At 34.4% G+C, this 22,988-nt stretch overlaps 1 protein-coding gene across 9 annotated transcripts in view; it reads right to left on the bottom strand.

The window, feature by feature from the left end:
* Window positions 1-22,988, bottom strand: part of cac (calcium voltage-gated channel subunit cacophony) — a 248,158-nt gene that overhangs the window by 56,538 nt on the left and 168,632 nt on the right. For all 9 annotated transcript variants that reach the window (XM_083109913.1, XM_083109914.1, XM_083109912.1 and 6 more), the window contains exons 22-26: window positions 20,792-20,875; window positions 20,396-20,512; window positions 14,199-14,264; window positions 5,466-5,557; window positions 900-1,050 (exon numbers count right to left, since the gene is read on the bottom strand). In XM_083109913.1, coding sequence (XP_082966039.1) covers window positions 900-1,050; window positions 5,466-5,557; window positions 14,199-14,264; window positions 20,396-20,512; window positions 20,792-20,875 — 510 coding nt within the window. The remainder of the gene's footprint in view (window positions 1-899; window positions 1,051-5,465; window positions 5,558-14,198; window positions 14,265-20,395; window positions 20,513-20,791; window positions 20,876-22,988) is intronic.

Consider the following 22,988-nt stretch of genomic DNA (forward strand, 5'->3'; position numbering starts at 1 on the left):
AGTACATCCATAATCATTTTTCCAAATTACCTGATATTATAAGACAGTTGAAAGCTCGAAATAATGCATTGCAACATTCACTTTCTCTGATTGATGAAATTTCAGTAACATTGTCTTCAGAAACTCAGTGTTGCTAAAATTGTGTCCGACAAGCTCAGTCAGGTATTACTGAAAAATCCCGGTTACAAAACACTGTGTCAAATTTATAAAAAAGATTTCTGGTGAAGAAACAGACATTGAAGAGGAATTCACCGAAGAAGAACTGTGATGTTTTTCACATGCGCCTGTGATGTCATGCGATGTGGAAAGAACATTTTTACTGTATAAATCATTCTTCACTGACAGACGCAGGAGCTTCACACAATAAAATCTCAGGATGACCTTCCTTACATACTGTAACAGCTTTGAATAAGGTAAGAGTTCTAATAAACAAATATTTTTTTCCAGATTTTCCTGTATTTGTTTATGCTTATTTTGGTGCTTTTTTTCATTTTATGTGCTTATTAACTTGCTTATTTTACGGTTTGATTGTGCTTATAAATCCGGGCTCTACTTATAATAATGATTCGTTTGCTAGATATATTGTTCTGCAAAGGACACTAAAAAAGTAAACGGACTGTTATATTTTCCACGCAGCTTTCCTTTCCTTCATCAAAGAGAATAAAAACTAAACTGTGAAAACTTGCCTCAGGACATTTATATAAATTCAATGGGATTTGGATTAATAAAGTTGTAATTTTTCACATTTACGGGGGAAAATATGCATAATTCCCGAAGCCAAAAATTCACGTATAATTCCCAGAATTCAAGGAATTCCTGGTGAGTGGCCACCCTGACCCTGTTTAATTTACAAGAACACATAAACACACATTTATATATACAATCCAAATTATACTTACCAAAAAAGAACAAAAGAAAATAAAGGAGACAAAGTATGCATAAGCAAGATTGGACCCACATTCATCCTTCCCTTTATTAGCTTTGACATCGCAAGGACGACCTTTGATGCACGACAACATAATAGAAGGCCAAGCTTCACCCGTGGCACACCTGCGTATAGAAAATATATTAGAAGTTTGACACAGAAAATACATGCAATATATGACCATTTGAAGTCCATAATTTATATTATATAATGTCAATGCATGGAAGGGAGGAAGGACTACTTCTCATGCAAGTATAAACTGATTATTCATTTAATAACAACTAAATTATAAGTATGTCAATACCTAGATAAATCTATGTAAATATACTTATTAAAAATGAATTATTATTTTACTATGACTATAACTGGGAACTGCTACAAACTTAAGTAGTTTCAATAGGAATTTTTACATTACTGAATTAAAAACTATTTTATTAGTAAAATCTAAAAATTATAAATGTGGTAAATAAGTACAAAACTTAAGTAATGGTAACACTGCTAAAAGATTTGTGTGTGTGTGTGTGTGTGTGTGTGTGTAATGTGAAGGACTAAAGTCTCTCTTCACTGAGGTGAATCTTATTTCCAGCAGCAAAAGTTGTTTCTAGTTGTTTTGAAAACACTTTAGAATTACTATAAAATTTTGGATTGAGAATACATATAGCCACAGCGTGTATATTACAATTTAAAAATTTATTAATAAGGTGTATTTCTTATGAGAATAGACCAATATGAACTTCTTGCCACTGTTCATTAAGTACACATATAAAATTTAGAGATCTGGTACAAATTTACAATTGTTCAATGAAGAATGGCTCATTCACCTTCTTATTTAATGGATGTAATTAACTGACTCCAATGCATTTTGCCTTTTCAAAAAGAAAGGGCATTTAGGCATCAATTTTACAAAACCAGGGTATAGGAATTACACCATTATATTCATAAAAATAATCATAAAAGTCAGATTTATGCATTTACTGGAGGCTGTTTTGATTAATATGATCAAAGCTGGATATTGTTAGCTTGAGTCAAAAGGGCGTTCCTATGTTTAACATAGGTATCATCCCTCTGCATCCATCATGGTGTGCTCTGAATATCATAAGGGCAAAACTAATGAAAATTCTAATGGCTAATACTTATAGAGTACTGATTAACCTAAGCTATCCTCTATTTCTTGTTACATTAGACATCATATGAACCAATATGAAATCTGAACTAACTTATAATAAAAGAGACATATTTATTGTGAATAAAAATCAACATTCTGGTTCAAAAATGAGCAGAATTTCAGATTCAGAACTTTTATGAAAATGTTTATGTGTTACTGTGGTGAATAGAATCTCAATTTTGATTTTGAAAATGCACATTTATTGCACTAAAAAAAATGTCATATGGATAGGTCATAAATAGTATTTCAAGAAGTGTTCTTGTACGGAATTTAGTACAGAAAGAAAACTAAGTTCTGGGAATTTCAAATAGCTTGTAGGGTAATCGAGATTCAAGAAAGTGTTGGCAAATAAACTATATAAATATTGTGCTTAAAAGTGTATATTGAATTTTGCAAGTTATGAGCTAAGGGTATTTTTGATAATCTTCTGGGATCCGAGAAGGAAAGCAATGAAGAGTAATTCTTATGATTTTTTGCAAATGTAACAGTTATTTAGCAAAACAGCCATGAAAGTTGTTATTTTTTGTAATGAGGGCAACAATCCCTCCCCTTCCTTCTTTAGAATTTCTGTGCATAGTTATGCCTCTTGTAAGTTTTATGTTTCTCCATTAACTTTCATAATGCATTCAATTTTCAAAGTGCAAAGTATGAGTTTCCAATATAAAAATTATGTCATGTGAGCAAACATTAAAAAGTGTACCATTCTCTTCATTTTTCCTCTATTTCTTAATTGTGTGCTCCATCAGTATCTGTAGATAGGCCCAATTAATACCAAATTCATATTATCAACCCACTGCACATCAGTTTTCTATAATAAGTTACTGTATATTTCAATTTATATTAATAGTTTTCCTACAATTAAGAAATACGTTTCAATTATTGTGTCATTGTTTCATTAACAAAAAAAAGTTCACTAATTATCAAATACATGTTCATTAATTTTGCTTTTTTTAATAAATAATAATAAACTATGTTGCCCAATTTAAAAAAAAAATACAATGTAAAGAGTCAAGCAGAGGAAAATAAAACTAACCAGTAGACCGATATGCTGATAAATTTTAGTTACATGCAGATGTTTCATTTATCAGAATACTTCATGTAATTCATTTTCTTTCTGTGTTATTTAATATAATCTTTTTATGAACAGCACAGAAATTGAAACAAAATATTTTACAAAATTCTTTGCATCATCAAGAACATAAAACAAAAATAATTTTAATAATACTACACTCAGCATCAGCCAAAGTTTAAAAGATACAAAATATAACAATAGTACCATTCATCTAAAAGACAACAAATTTCAAAATAGATGAAATGACAATTCTATCATACTTCATATTTTCATTTCCTCTTTATTTAGAATGGAAAGTTACAAAGGTATGAGGGAGAGTGAAATAAAAACCTTAATTTGTTTTTTGTCTCTTATCGAGTAGATATATGCATGTAAAGTTACACAAGTGTGATGCATTTTAGCATAGACTTACTGCTGATTCACATATATTTTCAAGTCTGAGTTAGTGTCTGCATACCTCATGAAGAAAAATATTTGGAATCTACATGAGCCACTGTGAAGGTCTTTCCACCCTTCTGGGTGTGGACTAAGGCGATTGTCGAACTTCCTCCTCAATTTGTAAACTTTGCTGGCGTGGTAAGCATGCATAGACATATCATTTTCGTTTACCGTAGAATGTTTACAAGTTTTAGGCTTCCAGAGAGCAAGAAACTACTTCTCCTTGCTGGTGCATGTGTATGCATTAGGCGCCATCTTTAAAATGACAAAAATTGAGTTGCAAAGCTTAATTGATCAGTGTTGCAGCCTTGAGATCATTTTGTAAGTAACAGTCAATAACTCATGTAAATTTGAGCTGTTTACAGTCTGTTATGTAATTTTTGTCTGACATTTAAGGCTTTCATTTGACTATCCCTCGTATATACATGATCTATTTGTGACGTGAATTCTTCAGTTCCTGATGATGCAAGGAAGCAATTTGCGAAATATTTGTTTCACTTTCTGTGCTGCATATATATATATATATATATATATATATATATATATCAAGATTATATATAAACTATCATTTTCCACCACATGGTAATCCATTTAGAATTATGTTTTTATATATGTTTCAAATTGTATTTACTAATGTATATGAAATAAATTATGGAAAATCTTCACATCTAACTGTAGAAAGATGATAAAACACAGTGTTGCCAGTACTTAAAATATGTCGTAATAATAAATACATAACACAGTGACAAAAATGTATGGATTTACTGTATATATGTATATATTTACACTATCTATTAATTTCTACTCACACCGACCTCAATACTACTGAAGCTGACAACACAACTCTAAATGTGGTACATCTAATAAAGGACCACAACATAAAGCAGTGTTCAAAATATATGGATCTACACATCAAATACATTTGGTTCTACATTTCTCACCTATTACAACATTGCAGGCGGGATGCTGAAATTAGTGGCCTGGTTAAAAGGTATAGGAATATGAACTTGAATGACATGACAACAACAAATGAAAAGAAACACCATTATATCCTCAGATGAATTTTTAAGAGTCTCAATACACTCAACTTGTGCTCTCAAAGAAGGGACCATTCCATGGGGAGAAAATAGTGAGATGAGAATGTTTAGATAAAGAAAAAAAAACACTATCACTTCATCGGAGGCCTTTATATTTGCAGAGTACGAAATGAAGTACTTACCCCCACACTCTGTTAAAACAAGTCATAAAAATTCTACCCTAAAGTGTCAAATGGAATTCTCTGGATATACAGGGTGTTCCAAAAAATGTATACACACTACAACAGGAATTTCAAAATCAAGTGTCTATTGCATTTTGAAGTTATATTCCAAGAAGAGTCCATGCTCTCGATGCATATGATCCGGACCAGAGAGTGAAATTTTGTGATACTTGGAAAAATGCACTGAACAGATGGATTGTGCAAGGGGGTACAGCAGAATACCCTCTGCATTCACCAGATAAAGTTTACAGTACAAAACCGGTAACAGTTGACAAATTAAAGATGGTTATTGCACACAAATGCTGAACGAAATTGTAATTCTTGGTGTTTTGATTCCATTGCTTCATATTTCCAGCAGTGCCTCGATCAGAATGGTCATGTATCTTAATAAACACTGACTTTATAATCATTCAAAGTTTGTATACATTTTATTGGGACACCCTGTATTTATGCACAATAATAATAAGTCATTGGACTTGAATCTTCGGCACTTTTCTTTTATCTAATAATTAAAAGACTTATTCATGAATTGGCTTAAGTAATGAAATACAGATGAAAAAATAGTGGCCCATTCCTTGAGAGTCTGAAATGAATGTAATAAACTTGCCTGAAGAGCAGCATAAGACCTTGTATAAAGCTTCGGAAGTTGTTATGTCGTGTAATGGATGTTTCAGGACCCAAGGCTATATTACCAAACACCTACAGGAAAAAGGGGATTGAAAGAAGAAAAAACAAGAATTTACCATTAATTATCTAATTACAAGACAAGCAAAAATACAAATTAAAAAAAAAGTCTACTGACAAATATACAACACATACACATTTATGGGGGAAAGTTGCTCCATTTAGGCTGAAGTGCAAATTACTACATATTCCATTTCAACCAGACTTCTCTGCAGCTGGTATCCATGAATAAATAAAATGCCTGTAAGAGCTGCAGTGGTTGTTATCTACAAATAGATCCAACTCATGCCTACACTACACCTAGACCTAAGTCTAGTACCTACGACAATCAACTGTGTCTTTTCTGCTGTCCAGACTCATAGGCTTGTGTCAATTCATAATGATTTAGTAGCCATTAAAAATCAAATGTATTATACTTCCCGTCAATTATTAATGTAAGAAAATTGGATCCGCTAAAATTATGATACAGACTATTTTTAAAAAAAGTTGCAAATTGCTGATAACGAGTCTGGACAACATCAGGCCAAGCCTGCAGGCCACGACTCACCGAAAAAGAAGTAAAAGAGCAGCGAAGAAAGTCTGAAAGTTGTTATGTCGATTGAGTGCGGTATCGGGGTCAAACTTCATGTTCCCAAATACCTTGGAACAGACGTAGAAGGAGAGAAAAAATTGATAAAAAACCACATGCACTCTATTACTAGACTGACGTGATAGTACGAAGCGACTCCCTAATAGCATATCTTGTAATTATTCTACAAATCTAAGAAATATCAATTACAGCAAACAACAACCACCGATCAGAGTGAACTAACTCCTGCCATTTGAAAAGAATGTTTGTTTCAGTACAGCCATGTAACACAAAATTAAAACGTTTAAATATAAGAACTTGCATTTTGTCTGGGAATTTGAAAAGGAAAACAGTACATTAATGTGTATGCACAAGCTCACAGAACAAAGCAAAACCTTTACGTCTCGTGTCCTCATAGGTGAATATAGAAGGTATTTATATGAAGTTAGTGTGCAGCAGGTATCCCACGCTCCACCGTGTCCTCAAGGAAATAAGATTTTCACAGTTATTAAAATGTTACTTAACATAAAAATGTCAGAAAAGTGGGACAATGTGTTATAAATGTTAACCTAGTTTAAAATTTCGAACAAGCATTCTTTTTCATTTCATTATGTTAAAAAATATTACCTACCTAGAGGTTAACTACATAAAACATTCACTGATAAATGCACTACTGTAGAGCTCATATTAAATATGTTTACAATTAATATGTTACTTACAGATACTATAACATCTAACTAATAAATTCTACCTTTTCATTATATTTAGATCTACTACATGCCTCATGAACGTCAGCCATGTAAATTGATTTAAATTTTAAATCATATGACTGTTGTGACAATACTTGTGCAATAGTATTTCATAATAGTTAGATCTAGATTCCACGTGTGAGAATTTGTGTTTAAAATGCATGTGTGTATTTTGCTGTACGTTTCCTAAAAGTGGTTTAATTTTAAATCTAGTATTTCTTTCACACAGAAGATGTTAAATATAGCATATATATTAATTTTGAGAACCGTTGAGAAATATATGTTTATTCTCATGTCTTCTAAACATATATTACTGTGTGATGTTGACATTATGTTGAATTAAATGAACTTTGTAACATGAATATAAATTTTATAGCCACTTTGACCAAGTGTTGAGGTATGATCAATTAAATGATTTTATGAAGATTTCACAACCTGAATTGAAAATTAATAAATAAAGGTGCAATATTTCTGTAGCAGGTTAGAACACCATTTTTCACATGTATTTGATGTTGAGGCCTTTAAGGAAATTGGGGTTATAGGAAGAGGGGTATAACTACGTCTGAGTCAATATTGGAAGTGATGTATTGGTTTGAATTTACTAGCCAATACTTTTCTGCAGACCAGTTATTTATGTGGAGTCTAAATATCCTCAAATGTATGCAAAATGCATAACATTGTTGTGATAAACGTGGATTTTAAGATTAAATTATACCTACTTTCATGTACCATTTATCTCATAGGCAAATATTGTAAATAAAAATCTTGTAGAAGGGTAGTATTCTTCAATGGAATGCTTACATGTTAATATTTCTAAACATACTGAACAACTTGAAATTGTTCACTGTAGCTGATTAGTGGCGATTGATTTATGTTGAACTGTTGGACTTTTTAAAAAAGTTTTCTGTTTATATTTGTGCCTATATTCAATGGTGAAGCATTACGTTTTTACGTAGTCATTGCAAGATTTGCCAACCGTCAGGGTCAATCATTCAACAAAGGGTGGGGGGGGGGGAGATATAATATAACTCTGCGATAAATGCCAAAGTCATTACCAATTCAATGTAAAAGATCATACCACAGACCTAACGACTACAAAAGACACATAATTCTATCCCATATGATGAGAATTATTAAATATGATCAAAAATGAAATGAAAACACCTCAATTGTCACGTTTAAAGGTAAGAACTTTTCTGGTCCACCGTCAATTGTTGGTTTGTTAATGAAAACTAGATTTCATATCGTTCAGTGTGTGCTTTTCCTCTTAAGTGGAAATAGCAGACATTCGCAGTGGTGTGCCCAGGATTTTCGAAGTCATTCCTGAATTCCTCATTTTGCTACTTTTCCTGCCTTTTTTTTGTAAGATTATTGAGCCTAAGCAGGGATTATGAGCCTCACCAACCTCTCCTTGAGCACGCCACTGGACACTCAGAAGAATCTTGATGACTCCGGAGAAACCCTGCCATGGCTGTAAGCATGGGGATGGGGGTTGAAAAAAGGGTCTGTTATGACCCAGACCTTCAAGAGTGGGGGAAGTAGAAGTTGTTGGACCTTGTCGTAGGGTCTGCCTGTTTGGAAGCATTCGGCTGTTCTCTGCATCGGCAAAGACAAGAGGGATTCGCATCACTTCTGCGATGAGCTGAGGCTTCTAACACCATTGCCTTCAATAGGAAACTTAGTGGGAGGGTTCGGTGCAAGGGGTAGTACTTGGGCCTCATTTTGATGTGCTAAGATTAGCGAATCTCTTGCGTATTTCCAGCTGTTTCATGCTGTCGCTTGGCTTATTTTGCACAAATATGCAAGTATGCTGACTTATTTTTTTTACTTCTTTTCTAAAATAATTAAAATGCAATATTTTTATTACTTTGCTTGGTCATCGCCACATCTCCCGATAACCGGATACCTTGCCACTGCCTACATTTCAGAGACTGCCCTCAGGGTGGTGTATTTGTCTCTAACTTAACATTTTTCAGTAGTCCCCGAACACAGAGCAGCCAAGGCTCCACTTAATCTAGTGGTTTGGGTAAGGTCTGTTGAAAGTGCGACAATTCAACATGAACTCTAAACTGTTACAATGTTCAAGTTTCAGAATCATTGGAAAATACTAAGAGCACCAACATCAGTATTGGTATCTGTGAGCTCTGGCTTAGTCCGGCTTGGGAGTTGCCAACAAAAGGCTGTTTAGCAGCCCAGATTGTTACTTGAAATTTAGTTTAGTTATGGTATTAGCACAACTTTAGTCATAACTCCCATCAACCTCTGTTCAGGTAATATCAGTCATCATTATGGAACCTTCTAATATATTTCTATGAAAGAATCTGCATATGCAGTTTAACTGTACATGGCTGATATAAGAGATACCACGAGGCTCAATGCATGACATATTACACTATCTTAAACTAAGTGCTAACTACAATTTCGTTAAAATATACCTAACTAACACAATACTGCTTATATAGTCATGCTTATTTCCCTATACTATGCTAGAATCTACATTTAAATGCTACAACTCTACATTAAAATATGCACAACAGGTATGTATACACTCTCTATAAAATATGAAGGATAAACACATCATATTTCATTTCCGGTATGCTATTGTAGAAGTTTACACTGTTAAAAGTCATTATTGGAACTCACCAGCATAAGAATCCTGCTTTTGTACACATACACTGTTGTACTTATTTTAATAGTTTCCTGAGCTTCTTTTCCCCATTATCAAGAAAACTTCACCACTATGGTAAAATGTACAGTAGTTTATTTTATAAGAATTATTATGGCTACTTTACATTATTATTTGCACTAGAATTAAACATATAAACTTAACTGCAAGAATTAACAATCTGAAGAAGGCTAAAGATGAACTGTTCAATAGGGAAGAAAGTGCAAGAAAACCTATGCATGAAGTTTGTTAGTATAATATCATTCCATAATATTCATAGAATATTATCCTGTGTTTCTACAATAACTTAAAGGCTTTCTTGAACTTGAAAATGGACATATGCGTTAGAATAAGATAAACATGGAAGTGTACCAAGCTTCAAGAATAACAGAGAATTTATGAATCATTTAAGGATTAATTCTATATGAATTAATCCTTAAATGATTCATAAATTCTTGATATCTATGATTATTTCAAGGAACAGGTACATTTGCTAACAATTAAAATGTATTTTGAAACAATTTTAACTAAATATTTGCATTGGAAACTTCCATTTTTTTGGTTCTAAAAATCTCCTTTCTTTATGTATTAGATTATATCTAACATCTAAGGGCATGACAGGGATCCACTGTATGCCATCTTTTCAACTGATTCTGATATACAAGCCAGTTTCCTTTGAGCATCGCTTGTATTGTATATGATAACATAATTTTGAGAGATATGGATAAGTGTACAAGATATAAAGTCTACGAGACCAAAAGTTGGGTGTTTGAGCCTTTACTAATAATAATTTCGCAGTGCATGTGTGTGTGTGTTTGTATACAATATTGCCTTACTTATCTATAGGCAAAAACTTGGATAGGATGAACACTGCAAGTAGATATTATGAGTAGCATGCCAAGAATTTTGCGAAGGGCAAAAGGTCATGATTTCAAATTTTAGCAGTCAGTCTGATATTCTTATTATATTTTCCTGCATTAAATGATCTATTTTCTTTAAGTAAAACTGAGCTAAAGGAGGAGAATTAACTTCCTCTGAAAGCCAACTGCATATTAAAGAACTTGCCACTTAGTAACAAAGAAACTACATGTAACTTACTTAAAAATTAAGAGCATATTAAGGGTCAACTAGAAATTCAACCTGGGTCTTTGGTATGGAAAGTTGCAGTATACCTGGGTGAAATAAAAGACTGGACTTGCAAAATTTGTGGGAAAGCCAGTGGTTGACTTAGTTCTTTAGTATTGATATGGAATAACAAAGACCCAGGTATGATCCATGTTTGAGCCATAATTTTCGCATAACATCTCTGCAAGAATTATATGAACAAAAATGTAATGTTTGCATTTGAATCCTTGTGGTTTTATTTTCTTTCCATATTGGTTATTTTAGGGACAAATGCAATGACACATCCATGCCTTGACAAGGTTTGACCCTGGTACCCCTGGATTAGTAGGTGTTGTACTGACTACTCCACCACGGAGGCTGGTTCTGTGGTTTATAATACGTTGAAATATTATAGCTAATAGTGTTGGATGCTATATTGCGATATTGAAAAAAATATCATCCAGGCAATATCAACTAGATGATATATCATCACGATATTTTGATAATATATATCATGTCAGCAATATATCATCATGACATTTTGGCAATATATATATATATTGTGTCTGCGATATATCATCACTATATTTAGCAATTTATATATTGTCAGTAATATATCGTCACAATATTTTGGCAATGCATATCGTGGATATGATATATCGCCAATATCACGATACAGAAAAAATACCATATCATATCCTCTGTGACGATATTTTCTTGATGATATATCGCAATATAAATTTCTGATATCGTCCATCCCTAATAGCTAATACACGCTGTTGAAGTAAAAAAAAAATATTTAGAAATTGGAGATGTAAAGGAAAGTAGATCAGAGTCATGTTATACAATCACCTTCAACTACTATACTGGGGTAATATTTAAGCAAGACAATATGACTTGTTTATTTTTTAAAATATAGAGCTAATAATATAATCATTTTTCGTTCAGTCATAGACTGTGTATCAAAGGAAATGTTACTACAGCTAAGCCTGGTTGCTTCATATGACACAGATATTAACATGGCAGGCTCAATGCTGAGAAAAGGGCCTTTTCTATTTAAGATTACTTAAACCTTTGCACTTTCTCTCTTTCGCACTGGGCATTAAACAACGAAACAATGCAAACGATTAGCATCAGTATCAGATAAACTTTATATTACAAATTGTAAACTTTTGATAAAATCTGAGATCTTCCAGAAAGGGAATTTTGATATTTATAGTGCCATTATGCACTAATTATATAACACTCAGTACATCTTTTATTAATCCCTTATCACTATTCTCTGTCCACTGTAAGAATGTAGTCAATGTAAATAAATCAAATAATCATGAGTTGTAAGAGGCTATATTTGTTATAATGCTGTTCAAGAGTCTTGCATGAAAGGAATACGTATAGCGTATGTGATAAAGCCATTAGCCGTATCACTCAATGTAGCTGCTATATTGAAGTATATTATTAGCCGTACATTGCGACCAATATATTTATGGACACGATAAGACCTGAACTGTCAACAAGGAAAGGAACTAATTCTCTGAGATCACTTGCTTTTGTTTACATTAACTTTGTTCTTGCAGTGGATTTAGAATATATATAAAAGAAAATAAAAGCAATAAACGATTAAAAAAAAACATGCTTAAAACCATTTCATTAATGGGTATTATGCTATTTACCATGTGCGCTGTTGTAACAAGTAAAGCCTTCATATTTTTACTTCAATAACAAATACAAGTCAATTTACAAGGGATGATCGGAAAAAAAGAATACAAAGTCTGCAAATTCCAACAGGTATTTATTAGATGAATACAAACAGACTCACGTGAAAAGATACTTCATACACTACTTCTCAACATAGTCCCTCCCAGGTTCAGATACTAATCCCAGCGCTACATGAGGTTCATGATGCCTGTCTCATAGAACTTGGGGTACTCTTGTAGGATCCCAACTCTTGCTTCGTGCTGCAGATCATCTGAGTGAAACCAGAATCATTGCTGTGCCTACGAACATCTCATAGGATGCTGGTTTTGCTTGGATGATGATGTGCAAGATGAAGTATGGGTTGGTCTCCGACAACAGGATCCTGAGTTCTATGAGACAGGCATCATGAACCTCGCGTAGTGCTGGGATTAATGCCTGAACATGGGATGGACTATGTTGAGAAGTAGTGTATTAAGTATCCTTTCACGTGAGACTGTTTGTATTCATCTAATAAATACCTACTGGAATCTGCAGGCTTTGTATTCTTTTTTCAATCATCCCTCGTATAATATTAGTCTTTGTTGCTCGTGTATGAAAATGAATATTAAGTAACGAATATTTAAAGTATGGCTTTACTTTGCACCAATGCAATATTTATTGATAACAAATATACATAAGCAGAACATTTCTTCACTATACAACACACCCATTAGCAGGTGAATAGAACGAATATAAAAAAAAGAGAAACATATGCCAGGAAGTGTATACACACACACTGTAGAAAACTGTTTGTGCATATTTAAATTAACAATAATGGATATCTTGAATTAAACCCTTTGTACCACAATAACATGGTTCAAAAATATTTTTTTATTATATATATATATTGAAGAGTAATTAATTCAGAAAGTGAATTCAGAATTTCACTTGTATGACCCAAGTGAAATGATACATTTCACTTTTTGTGATCTACGTTTTCTCAACATGCATTCTCATTGAGAACATTATGAAATCCTGCTAGGGTAAACTAAACAGGATTCTGTCTTAAGTTTTTTACAATTCTAAAATCTGAGGTTTAACAAATACATCTATACCATCCAGATTATTTATATCTAATTCAGGCTTGAATAGAATGAATTCTTATACTTTTCCTGAAAGAAATTAAGAAATTATTTGTGAGAGTAAAATACAGGGTGTTCCAAAATTATTATAACAAATTTTCTCTGCAATAAAACAGAAATGGACCAAGATAACAAAGACCCTTCTTTTTTGGTATTGAACAGCAAGTTTCGAAGTTTGTTGTGATGCTAGTAGAGCTCCACATGTGCATCTTTGGTTGCATGACTAATACAAAGGCTACAAAGGTGGTATTTGAGTTCTTTACATGTTTTACCCAGTATGTTCTCAGAAAATGTGATGGAAGATGTAATTCTATGCTTTACATCATCCAAATCCTTGTGTGGTACACAATATTTTTACCACAGTCCGCAGAAAATATACATGGAGTGGCAGTTAGGTCTGGAGATGCTCAATCTTCCTATCACGAAACACACGAACACAAAGTGCCCAGTGTGTACCATCTTTTGGAGTACAAATAAAACCTTGGTGATTTTATGGAGAGTTCATAAATGTACAGCAGACAATTTTGGAACACACTGTATATTCAAACACATTTTTGTATCGACCTTGAAAATTCTTAAGAGGAAAACGTTGTTGATGACCAACTGCAACAACTGAATAAACAAAGTTTATAACCTAATGCAGAGTGACACTTCTAGCTAATACGAATGTATATGAGAAATGGTTATCATCATTAAAATTGTAAAACTATATGTGAAACACATTCATACTTCACCCTCAATATTCCAAGCTTACCTGCATACCAATTATGGCATAGATGAAGAACAGCATTGCGATGAGCAGACAGACGTAGGGGAGGGCCTGTAAGAAAGGTGAAAGTGCATTATCTATAACAATCATTCCTAAAAGATGCATTTATACGAACATTGGGCATTGATTATATCAACCAACATCTGTCTAAATATAATACAACCTTTCAATGTTCACTGGGTTCTGTGAATGAATGATCAAGGACTATGAAACCAGAGGCCCAAGGTTCTAACCTTGTGTTTTTCTCATAATTTATTTTCCTAATTTCAACCTCTTGGTCAACCCAATAGAGCAAAATAAAATAACCAATCTAGAAAGAAAAAGAAATAGAATTCTCCATGCAGATTTTTCAGCGAAAAATGCAGGCTCAACCAGGACTTGAACCCGGGTCTCTGGCATACCGTAACATTGCTCTACCACTGAGCTACCGAGTACTACGTAGCACATCTCCTGCATGTGCCTAATTCAATGAAGTTACATCTCTACGCTGGGAGGAACCAGGCAACGTCGACGCCTACAGTGTTTCAAAGGCAATAGTTCCCGTTGCAGCAGCCCAGAGACGAATCCAAACAGGTAAAATAGCGATAGCAAAAAATTTGGTGAGGCCAGACCAGCTCGGTAATTCAGCGATAGACAAATGGCATGGTATGCCAGAGACCAGAGTTTCAGTCCTGGTCGAGCCTGCATTCTTTCCTGAAAAATATATGTAGTACATCTCCTGTCCTGTATGTGCTTCATTTATTGAATAATTCTCCATGTTATATTGATCAATCTTTTAAAATACTAATTTATTTATTCTCGTTCTGTTATTTTATGTCCCTTTTCTACCTTTTGTGATAATCACAACAATAAGATGAATGATGGGATGAACACAATGGAAATCCATGCCTTAACCAGGGTTTGAACCTAGAACTTTTGGTAAAACTATTCTCACTCTATTTTCAATGCAAACCATATTATGAGGAAATACCACAATATTTTTAAAATTACATTTCTGCAGATATTATTGAATGATGATTTCAAATATGAGCGAAGGATCATATATATTAGATACATTTTACATTTGTAGTGGGATCACTTTAGTTTTGATTAGTATATTTCTTTCCCTATTCAGATTTCTTTCAATCACAGCAAAGTGACAACTAAACACGCACAGGCAGACAGACAGAGGGCAAAATTTCACAACATGTAGAGGACATCAGGATGAGCAACATTTTGCTCACTGGGGCCTCATTTTGATGCTGAGAGCCCTAGAAAAATCTATTTTGTCTCATGTCCATGTGCAGTCATGTAGCATAGAATCATGGTTGCCAATGGTGGTTTCATAACATATTAAAATTGATAATATGTTATGGAAACTGGCTCATGCCTGCAGAGACATTGCCAAGATGAGGTCATCTGATTTAACCTCTTCCTCTATCTTAACATTTGGGAGATAATATCACACATGTGATAATAAGGGAGGAAATAAAAGATATGGCCAGAAGCATTGAAATAGTGATGGGTTCAATTGTGTTCTGTGTCACAAATGAACTGTATGCTGCTGCTTAACACATTCCCGCCTGTAAATGACTAATGTTGTTTAGCTGAGATGTCCATTTTCTTCAGTTTTTTTGGACATTTTATGTCCCCCCCCCCATGTTGACTGGTGAATGAAAATGGGTGAACCATGTGACTTTGAGGGGAGGTGTGGTGTGGTATCTGAGAGCATGTCTGAGGAGCCAAATTACCGAGAGGTCAAGGATGCCCAACATGTTCGGATCCTTGGAGGACCAATGGCGGGTTATTGGTAGGGGACACCAGCAGAAACCCTTGGAATAGGTTGGGTTCCTATCCACCGGGCTGAAAAAGTCAACAAGAAAGTACCATTTGCTGCCTCCAGGGAGCAATTTTGAAAATAATTGAAATTTTATGATGGCGGCCACATTTTTTAAAGGTAAGTTTGGATTCAGAAAATACCTGGGCTGCAGGGGAGGCACAAGGGGGGCACAAGGGGGTGTTTACGCACCCCTTACTTTTCTTTTGCACCCCCTATCTAAAACCTATAGTCTGTTGAAAACATTGCCTCATACAGTGTCATATTATGTCATTTTGCTGTCATATTGAGGGCCAAATGTTATGTACTGGTGTGAGACTGCTGTTATTATTTACAACAGGCAAGCATTGGTCCTACTCTCAAAGAGATTCTGCATTTATTTTCCTGTACTGTCGGCAGTCTATAAAGATAAGTGGCCCTTGTCTTTATTTCTTCAGAATTGTTGTTAAGAATTGTTTCTTCTTGTGTTTCAAGTGGTCTGTTTGTGTTTTTCGATAAATGTATGTAGCCCAGTGTCAGTTGTTGCATATTTTCCTTTGCACTGTTAATACACGGTTTTGTTGTTTGCCTACGTGTTCTTCCTGTTTTCTTCAAGTCTCATTGTAACAAAACATTCAGTTGCTTTCAATCATCATTGGGCCGTTCTCGGGAAATTATTTAACGAGAGTTGAATCGGTGACAGTAGTTTCCTTGTTAATTCGTTCTATTTGTTCTATATTAGACATACCATTTCAGACCTATTCAAAGACTGTTACGAAGAGGCAAATATTCGTCAAGAAATGTTATAGTTCGTTGTTGGGGAGACAGTGCGGCCCAATGAATGTTTAAGTATGAAGTTGCTGTACACTTAGCATTTTGTCCTGACACCACAGGATCTGGTCAGACACGAAAGGTAGGCTATGTATTATGTACAACGAACGCATGTAAAAATAAGGGTAACTAAGTAACGGAACATTTTCAGAAAAGTGAAGCAGTCCAAAAAAAGTGAGTTGATAATTACATGATTTCGTATTTATTGTGTTATTTTCTTTTTAAAATTGTAGAACTTTAGGTTGCACAGTAGTGATTTCTTTCTTCTACTCAACGCACACAAACGGAATGATCAGCAGTTGTTGTCATCTATACAACGTATTTGATATTTGATTAATAAGTGAATTTTGTACCTCAATTGGTTGTAATCAAAGGGATACCAGGTTCGATACCTGGTGGAGGCGCATGGTGGTTTGGATCCCACTTTAAACTGTAGGTCCAGTCCTGATTAGCCTATTTGTGCATAAAGTGGACTTAAAACAATGGATGTCAATCTAAAATTGTACATTTCAGTCACTGTCATTTATGTTAATTATTATAAGAGCATTGCAGGAACATGGTAACTTCAAACTGAAGGATTTTTTTAGAGGGAGTGAGCAATAGTATTGGATGGAGGAAAATATATCATCCCCTCTCCATGGAAATATCCTCCAGTCGTCCATATATGTCATTGGCCTTCATTTGAACAAGCTGTTGTTTTTTTCAAATTTACAAACATCGTTGTTCTGCTAAAATGAAGCAAACCGCTTGTATTTTTCACTTTCATTAGCATATTATCATAGATGCTTACTAAAAGTTGATTGATATATGATTTAGGAACTAAAATATCCATGTACATTTCATGTTTTTTTAATTTTCAACCTCACACCCCCTAAATTTCATTCTGCACCCCCTCTGCACCCCTAGATGATTAATCATGGTGCTGCCGCTGCTGGGCTGGCTGTTTAAATGCCTTTCCCAGGGTTGGGCATGAATGTGTTCAAGAAACAAATGAGACTTGTGATGTTGCCTAACCTACTGTGACTGCATAGTCTCTTCCGCAGAGAGGATAAAAAAATAATGAAACAAAGCTCAAAAAGTATTTCATGACAAAAATTATTGGTTATTGTGTAACAGAACACATAAACATGCACAAGTAAAATTACAGTTGGCAATGTTTATTAAATGAATTGAGTACCCTTTGCAACCGATATTTTATGCACTATATAGCCTAAAGTCACCAGACACACGTGAACATTCCTAGTATGACTTTAATGCACATGATGAATGTTATATAAGTGGAGGAAAAACTCAAGAACATTCTAGTGCCTCCCCGATAGCATAGTGGTAACATTGTCACCTTGTAATCAAGAGGTCCTGGATTCAATACCCAGTGGAGGCACATTGCATGGTGGTTTGGATCCCACATTAAACTGTAGGTCCATTCCCGATTAGCCTATATGTGCATAAAGTTGACTTAAAGCAAAAACTCAACTCAACTCAAGAATATTCTAAATGCCTTTGCTGTCACAATGAGTAAACAGAGAGAGTTGTGTGCTATCAAATGGTTGGGGCCCATAAATTTGGGCATTCCATTAGAGAGATTTCTCAGCAATTAAATGTGCCCTGGTCCACTCTTATTGATGTCATTGACAAGAAGAAGTGTCATGGAAGCAATGAACCCAATCATCCCTCTGGTAGGGCCAAGATGCTAACTCACTGGAACTGGCGAACTCTGTTGTGCGAACCAATCGCCAGACAACCTTATCAAAGATTGCAGAGGATTTCTGTCGCAGCTCAGGTACAGAGGCCAGTGAGAGAACTATCCAGCAGGAAGAGAGAGAACTTGGTTTTCATTTTAGGAAGCCACTGATCACATGCACCAACATCTGACATTGTTTGGAGTGGTACAAACAACACTGTCATTGGAGCAATGTAAGATGGCCTTATGGAGTGATGAGTCATGATACATTATCTGGCAGTCAGATGGACAATTGCATACCATTGTGTACCAGGCGGATCCCTGGCAAACAGCATTTCGTAGAGTGTGCTGTGTCAATAGTAAAATTTGGGTAATGATCTGGGGTGTTTCTCTGGCTTGGACTTGGGGCCCTTACTTTTAAAGGGAAGAGTGACAATTATGCACCAGATGTGCATTTATTTCAATACTGTCAGAATGGGCACTACTGCAAAAAAAAAAAAAAGCCTTCACTATACAAGAGACTATGAATTTATATCCATGTTGCATGTGGAAGCATTTTTTTAAGGTGATTTTTAAGCTAGACACGATGTTTGAAAAATATGATCAATAAGTATTTACAGAATCCCATGTTTCCTTATGGGGAATCAACTTCAAGTTACGGCTAATCAAATGGCAGTTTCAACTTTTCCTAGGACTACGACATAGTATAACGTGTCCTTTTCCCATGCATGTACTATTCTACATCATTGGATGTTTGATATTCCATAAAATAATGGTTCCATAAGCGAATGCATTTTCAGTCTCCTACAGCCATCCTGACAGTGTTGCCAAACCTGATGTGCATAAAAGAGCTAAATATCACCTTAAATAGAGCTGAAGTTGACTTTCAAGGAGCTAGATTAACGAAGGCTGCATAAATTATCTCCTAGGGCAAATTTATGTGTCACTGGGGTGGGGGCACTGCTAATACCTTTAACTTTAAAGTGATGACAATTTATTCTTAGTTTTCACCGATAAGATGTAGCGGCATCACCCATCTCAATAATCCACCAATGGTTGCATGAAATTGGAAATAAAGGAATCCCGGATAACAATATTATGTCATCTTCACGTCATATAGCACTATAAAAAGCAGCTGAGGAGGTAAGAGGGGGTAGGGTGACACAGCCAATATAATAATATGACATCACGTGCAAGATATATACTCATGGCAAAAGCTAGTCTCTGAGGGCCGGAGCCAGTGATGGCATCATAGTGGGCAGGAGGTGGGTGCCACAGTTCACAGCCAAATGAGTGCACAAAAGAGCCAGATCTGGCTCCAAAAGAGCAAAGCTGGCAACAGTGCTCGGTAGCTGCTGAAGAGAGGACAACCTAGGGTAAATTGTCTCTCTACCCTTTAATCAATGGGCCGATGACCTCTGGTGTGTACAAAGACATTCTAGACAACAACATGCTTCCCACACTGTGGCAACAGATTTGAATAGACCCTTTTCTGTATCAATACAATAATGCTCCTGTCCACATGTCAATTGCATTGTGGTTTTGAAGAAAATAAAGTGGAAGTGCTTAACTGGTCTGCCCATAGCCACAAATTGAACCCATTTCAACATCTTTGGTAAGTGCTGGAGTGTTTGTTGCATGCCAGAACCACTTTACTAAAAAACACACATCAACTATTCACCATGATAAAGGAAGAATGGAAAAAAATTCCACCAGAAGTTTAATAGAACTTAATTCGAGCGTGCCCGAAAGGATAAATGCTGTAATAACAGCAATGGGCATCTGGTGACTTATGGCTACATATTTAAGTACCATTCTTGTACATCATTTCCAACATATAATTCAGAAATGAACACTAATTTGCATAAAGCTTACCTTGAAAGACTGTACAAATGTCCACAATAGGATTCTTATTGTATACCCTTGTCTAAGTAATTTAATTAAACGTGCAGCACGAAACAAACGTAAAAAACCAACATTGATGGAGTTTTCCTGAAAATAAAAACCACAGCATTAATGAATGTAACCACCCATAAAACAATATCTCATATAAGAGAAATGATCAATAAATACTAAATCTAACAACATTATGCATATTTTATCCATGTGAAATTGGTGAAACGATATCAAAACTCTTCCAATTTTTAACGATCCAAACAATTTATAATTTGCCATAATAGAATAACAAGTACAATTTTTTAAAAAAATACTTGACCACAAAAAAAAAAATAATAACATTTTAAACTGCACTTAAGTGATAAATTGTCTTACCCCAAACTCCACAACTAAGGCGTCAACAATACTTCCGAACACAGTGATGAAATCAAATGTATTCCAAGGGTCCTTAAAGAAGTTCTAAATATGAAAATAAACAATTTAGGTTAATGAGTGTCATAGTTAAAAGTAATAAAAGTTAACATTTACTTTAATCAAATCTTACATTAAACAATTTAAAAACTAGTAACATTTGGCCATTCTTTGACAGTTTTCAATTAACATTAGGAACATTTTTTTCAAGGATTGGAATAAGTTACTACATTGTGCATTATGTTTCATCAAAATATCAACTACAATGCATCTTAAAATAGAAAAACTACAGTAAAACTATTGATCAAGCAAAATAATGTTTATCATATACAGGGTGGCCTCAAAAAAGTAACAAAAATACTGCCTAGTTAATGCTTTGTTATCATTTTTAGAGGAAGCCTCTCTGTACAATATATGAGCAATGCATCAGCTTCAATTTTAACCAATTCTTTCAAACTTCTCATGCCAAAGTTAAGATGACAAGTATGGTATCAATATGGTTCAAGGTTTGAGAAACCAATCAAAATTTTACTTCATATCTAACTGCTCAATAATGTTTTTTCTTTTGTTATGTTCACACTATTAAACAGACTAAAAGATTAACAGCAAATATGAAATTACCATAGACTGATATGAAATTTCTGCCAATATTGACAACAGATGTTCTACTGATTTGATATAAACTTACGAAAGATTAATTAAGAACCAGAATGGATCATTGAATCTCTTATTTAATGTAACCACTTAATCGCAATAGATTTTGCTTATGAAAAGTAACATGCATATAAAAAACCAGAATACATGAATTATGCCTTTGTATTCATTAAAAAATTAACAAAATGGCAGAATTTTACAATAAACTCCAGGGTATTTTTAGATATATTGGATTACTGATAAAGAAATATGTTTATATCGGATGATACCAACTAGTCTGTCCTATCCCTACAAAATACTTCCCCATTCCCTAAACATTACACACATGAGAGAGCTGCTGTTCCATCTTGATTACAATTTTGTTTAATATCAGGCTTGAGTACCTCAGGCACACTTGCTGAGGCCAGCGAACTGCATCTCGGGGCCAGTAAGTGGCAGAGGAGTGCGAGAACTGCAACAGGTTTCCAACTGCACGATCACTACTAACAAAGCCTCCTGCCTCACTCACTCCCTCTCTGCTGCTTGCTCTGTAGTAAACATGTGACATGCACATGAACCATCCTCTGTGGCAGAGTGCTTAGCATAGTGTGCTACGATGCCAGAGGTTGCAGGTTTGAATACTGGCCTGGGTATGGGTATTTTTTTGATTGAAGAAAGTTTTCGGCCAGTGTAAATACTTAGAGTGACATGTAGAAAGAAATGTTTTTCTTTAAAAGTGGGATATTATTCTTGTTAGCAGTTTGAAATTAATGCAACTTACCTTTTGTATACATAAATACAAACATATATTATAAACTTACCCTCCACACTAGAAAAAAATATTAACTGAAAAATCGAATATGCATACTTCCCTCCAAAAAAATGTTCCTAATGAAATATATATGTGGCAAAATAGCAACGAGTCTAAATGAATTGCTGAAGTTAATACATTAATGTTTTCTTTTTAAAATATAATAAATTTTGCTGTTTAAAAATACAACTAGTAACAAAATATCAATTATATATATATAGTAGCGAAGAAAACAGGAAATGATCAATAGGCAATAAGAATATTCATGTATTTTGTGGCCAAATCTGCAACATATTTGTTCATCATTGTTGTCTTGTGATAGCTTCCTATTTACTTCATTCACTACGTAATATATTGGCTCTTCTGACCCTTGTCAAACACACTATGAAGTTACATTCATTAACATTACTATATACAGGTATTGCTATCCTAACATGATGCCAAATTGAAGCAACATGCAAATATAACTATGTAATGCCAATACAGTAGATAAAAGTTTTCACAAAATAGTACTTCACTGAATAAGAGAAAATAATATCTCAATATATAGGGTGTCCCGAAAATAAGCAGCATAACTTCAGGAATGTGTTCCTGTTATGTAAACAATGAAAATATCCCACATATGTGGACTATGACACTTAGTTCTTTACAGTATCCTAGAAAAGATGTTCAAAAAGTTCACTTTCTGCCTCAAGACACATAAATGTCCCACGGACC

The sequence above is a fragment of the Lepisma saccharinum genome, chromosome 23 (genome assembly GCF_977018435.1).
Source record: "Lepisma saccharinum chromosome 23, izLepSacc3.1, whole genome shotgun sequence".
NCBI classification, from domain to species: Eukaryota; Metazoa; Arthropoda; class Insecta; order Zygentoma; family Lepismatidae; genus Lepisma; species Lepisma saccharinum.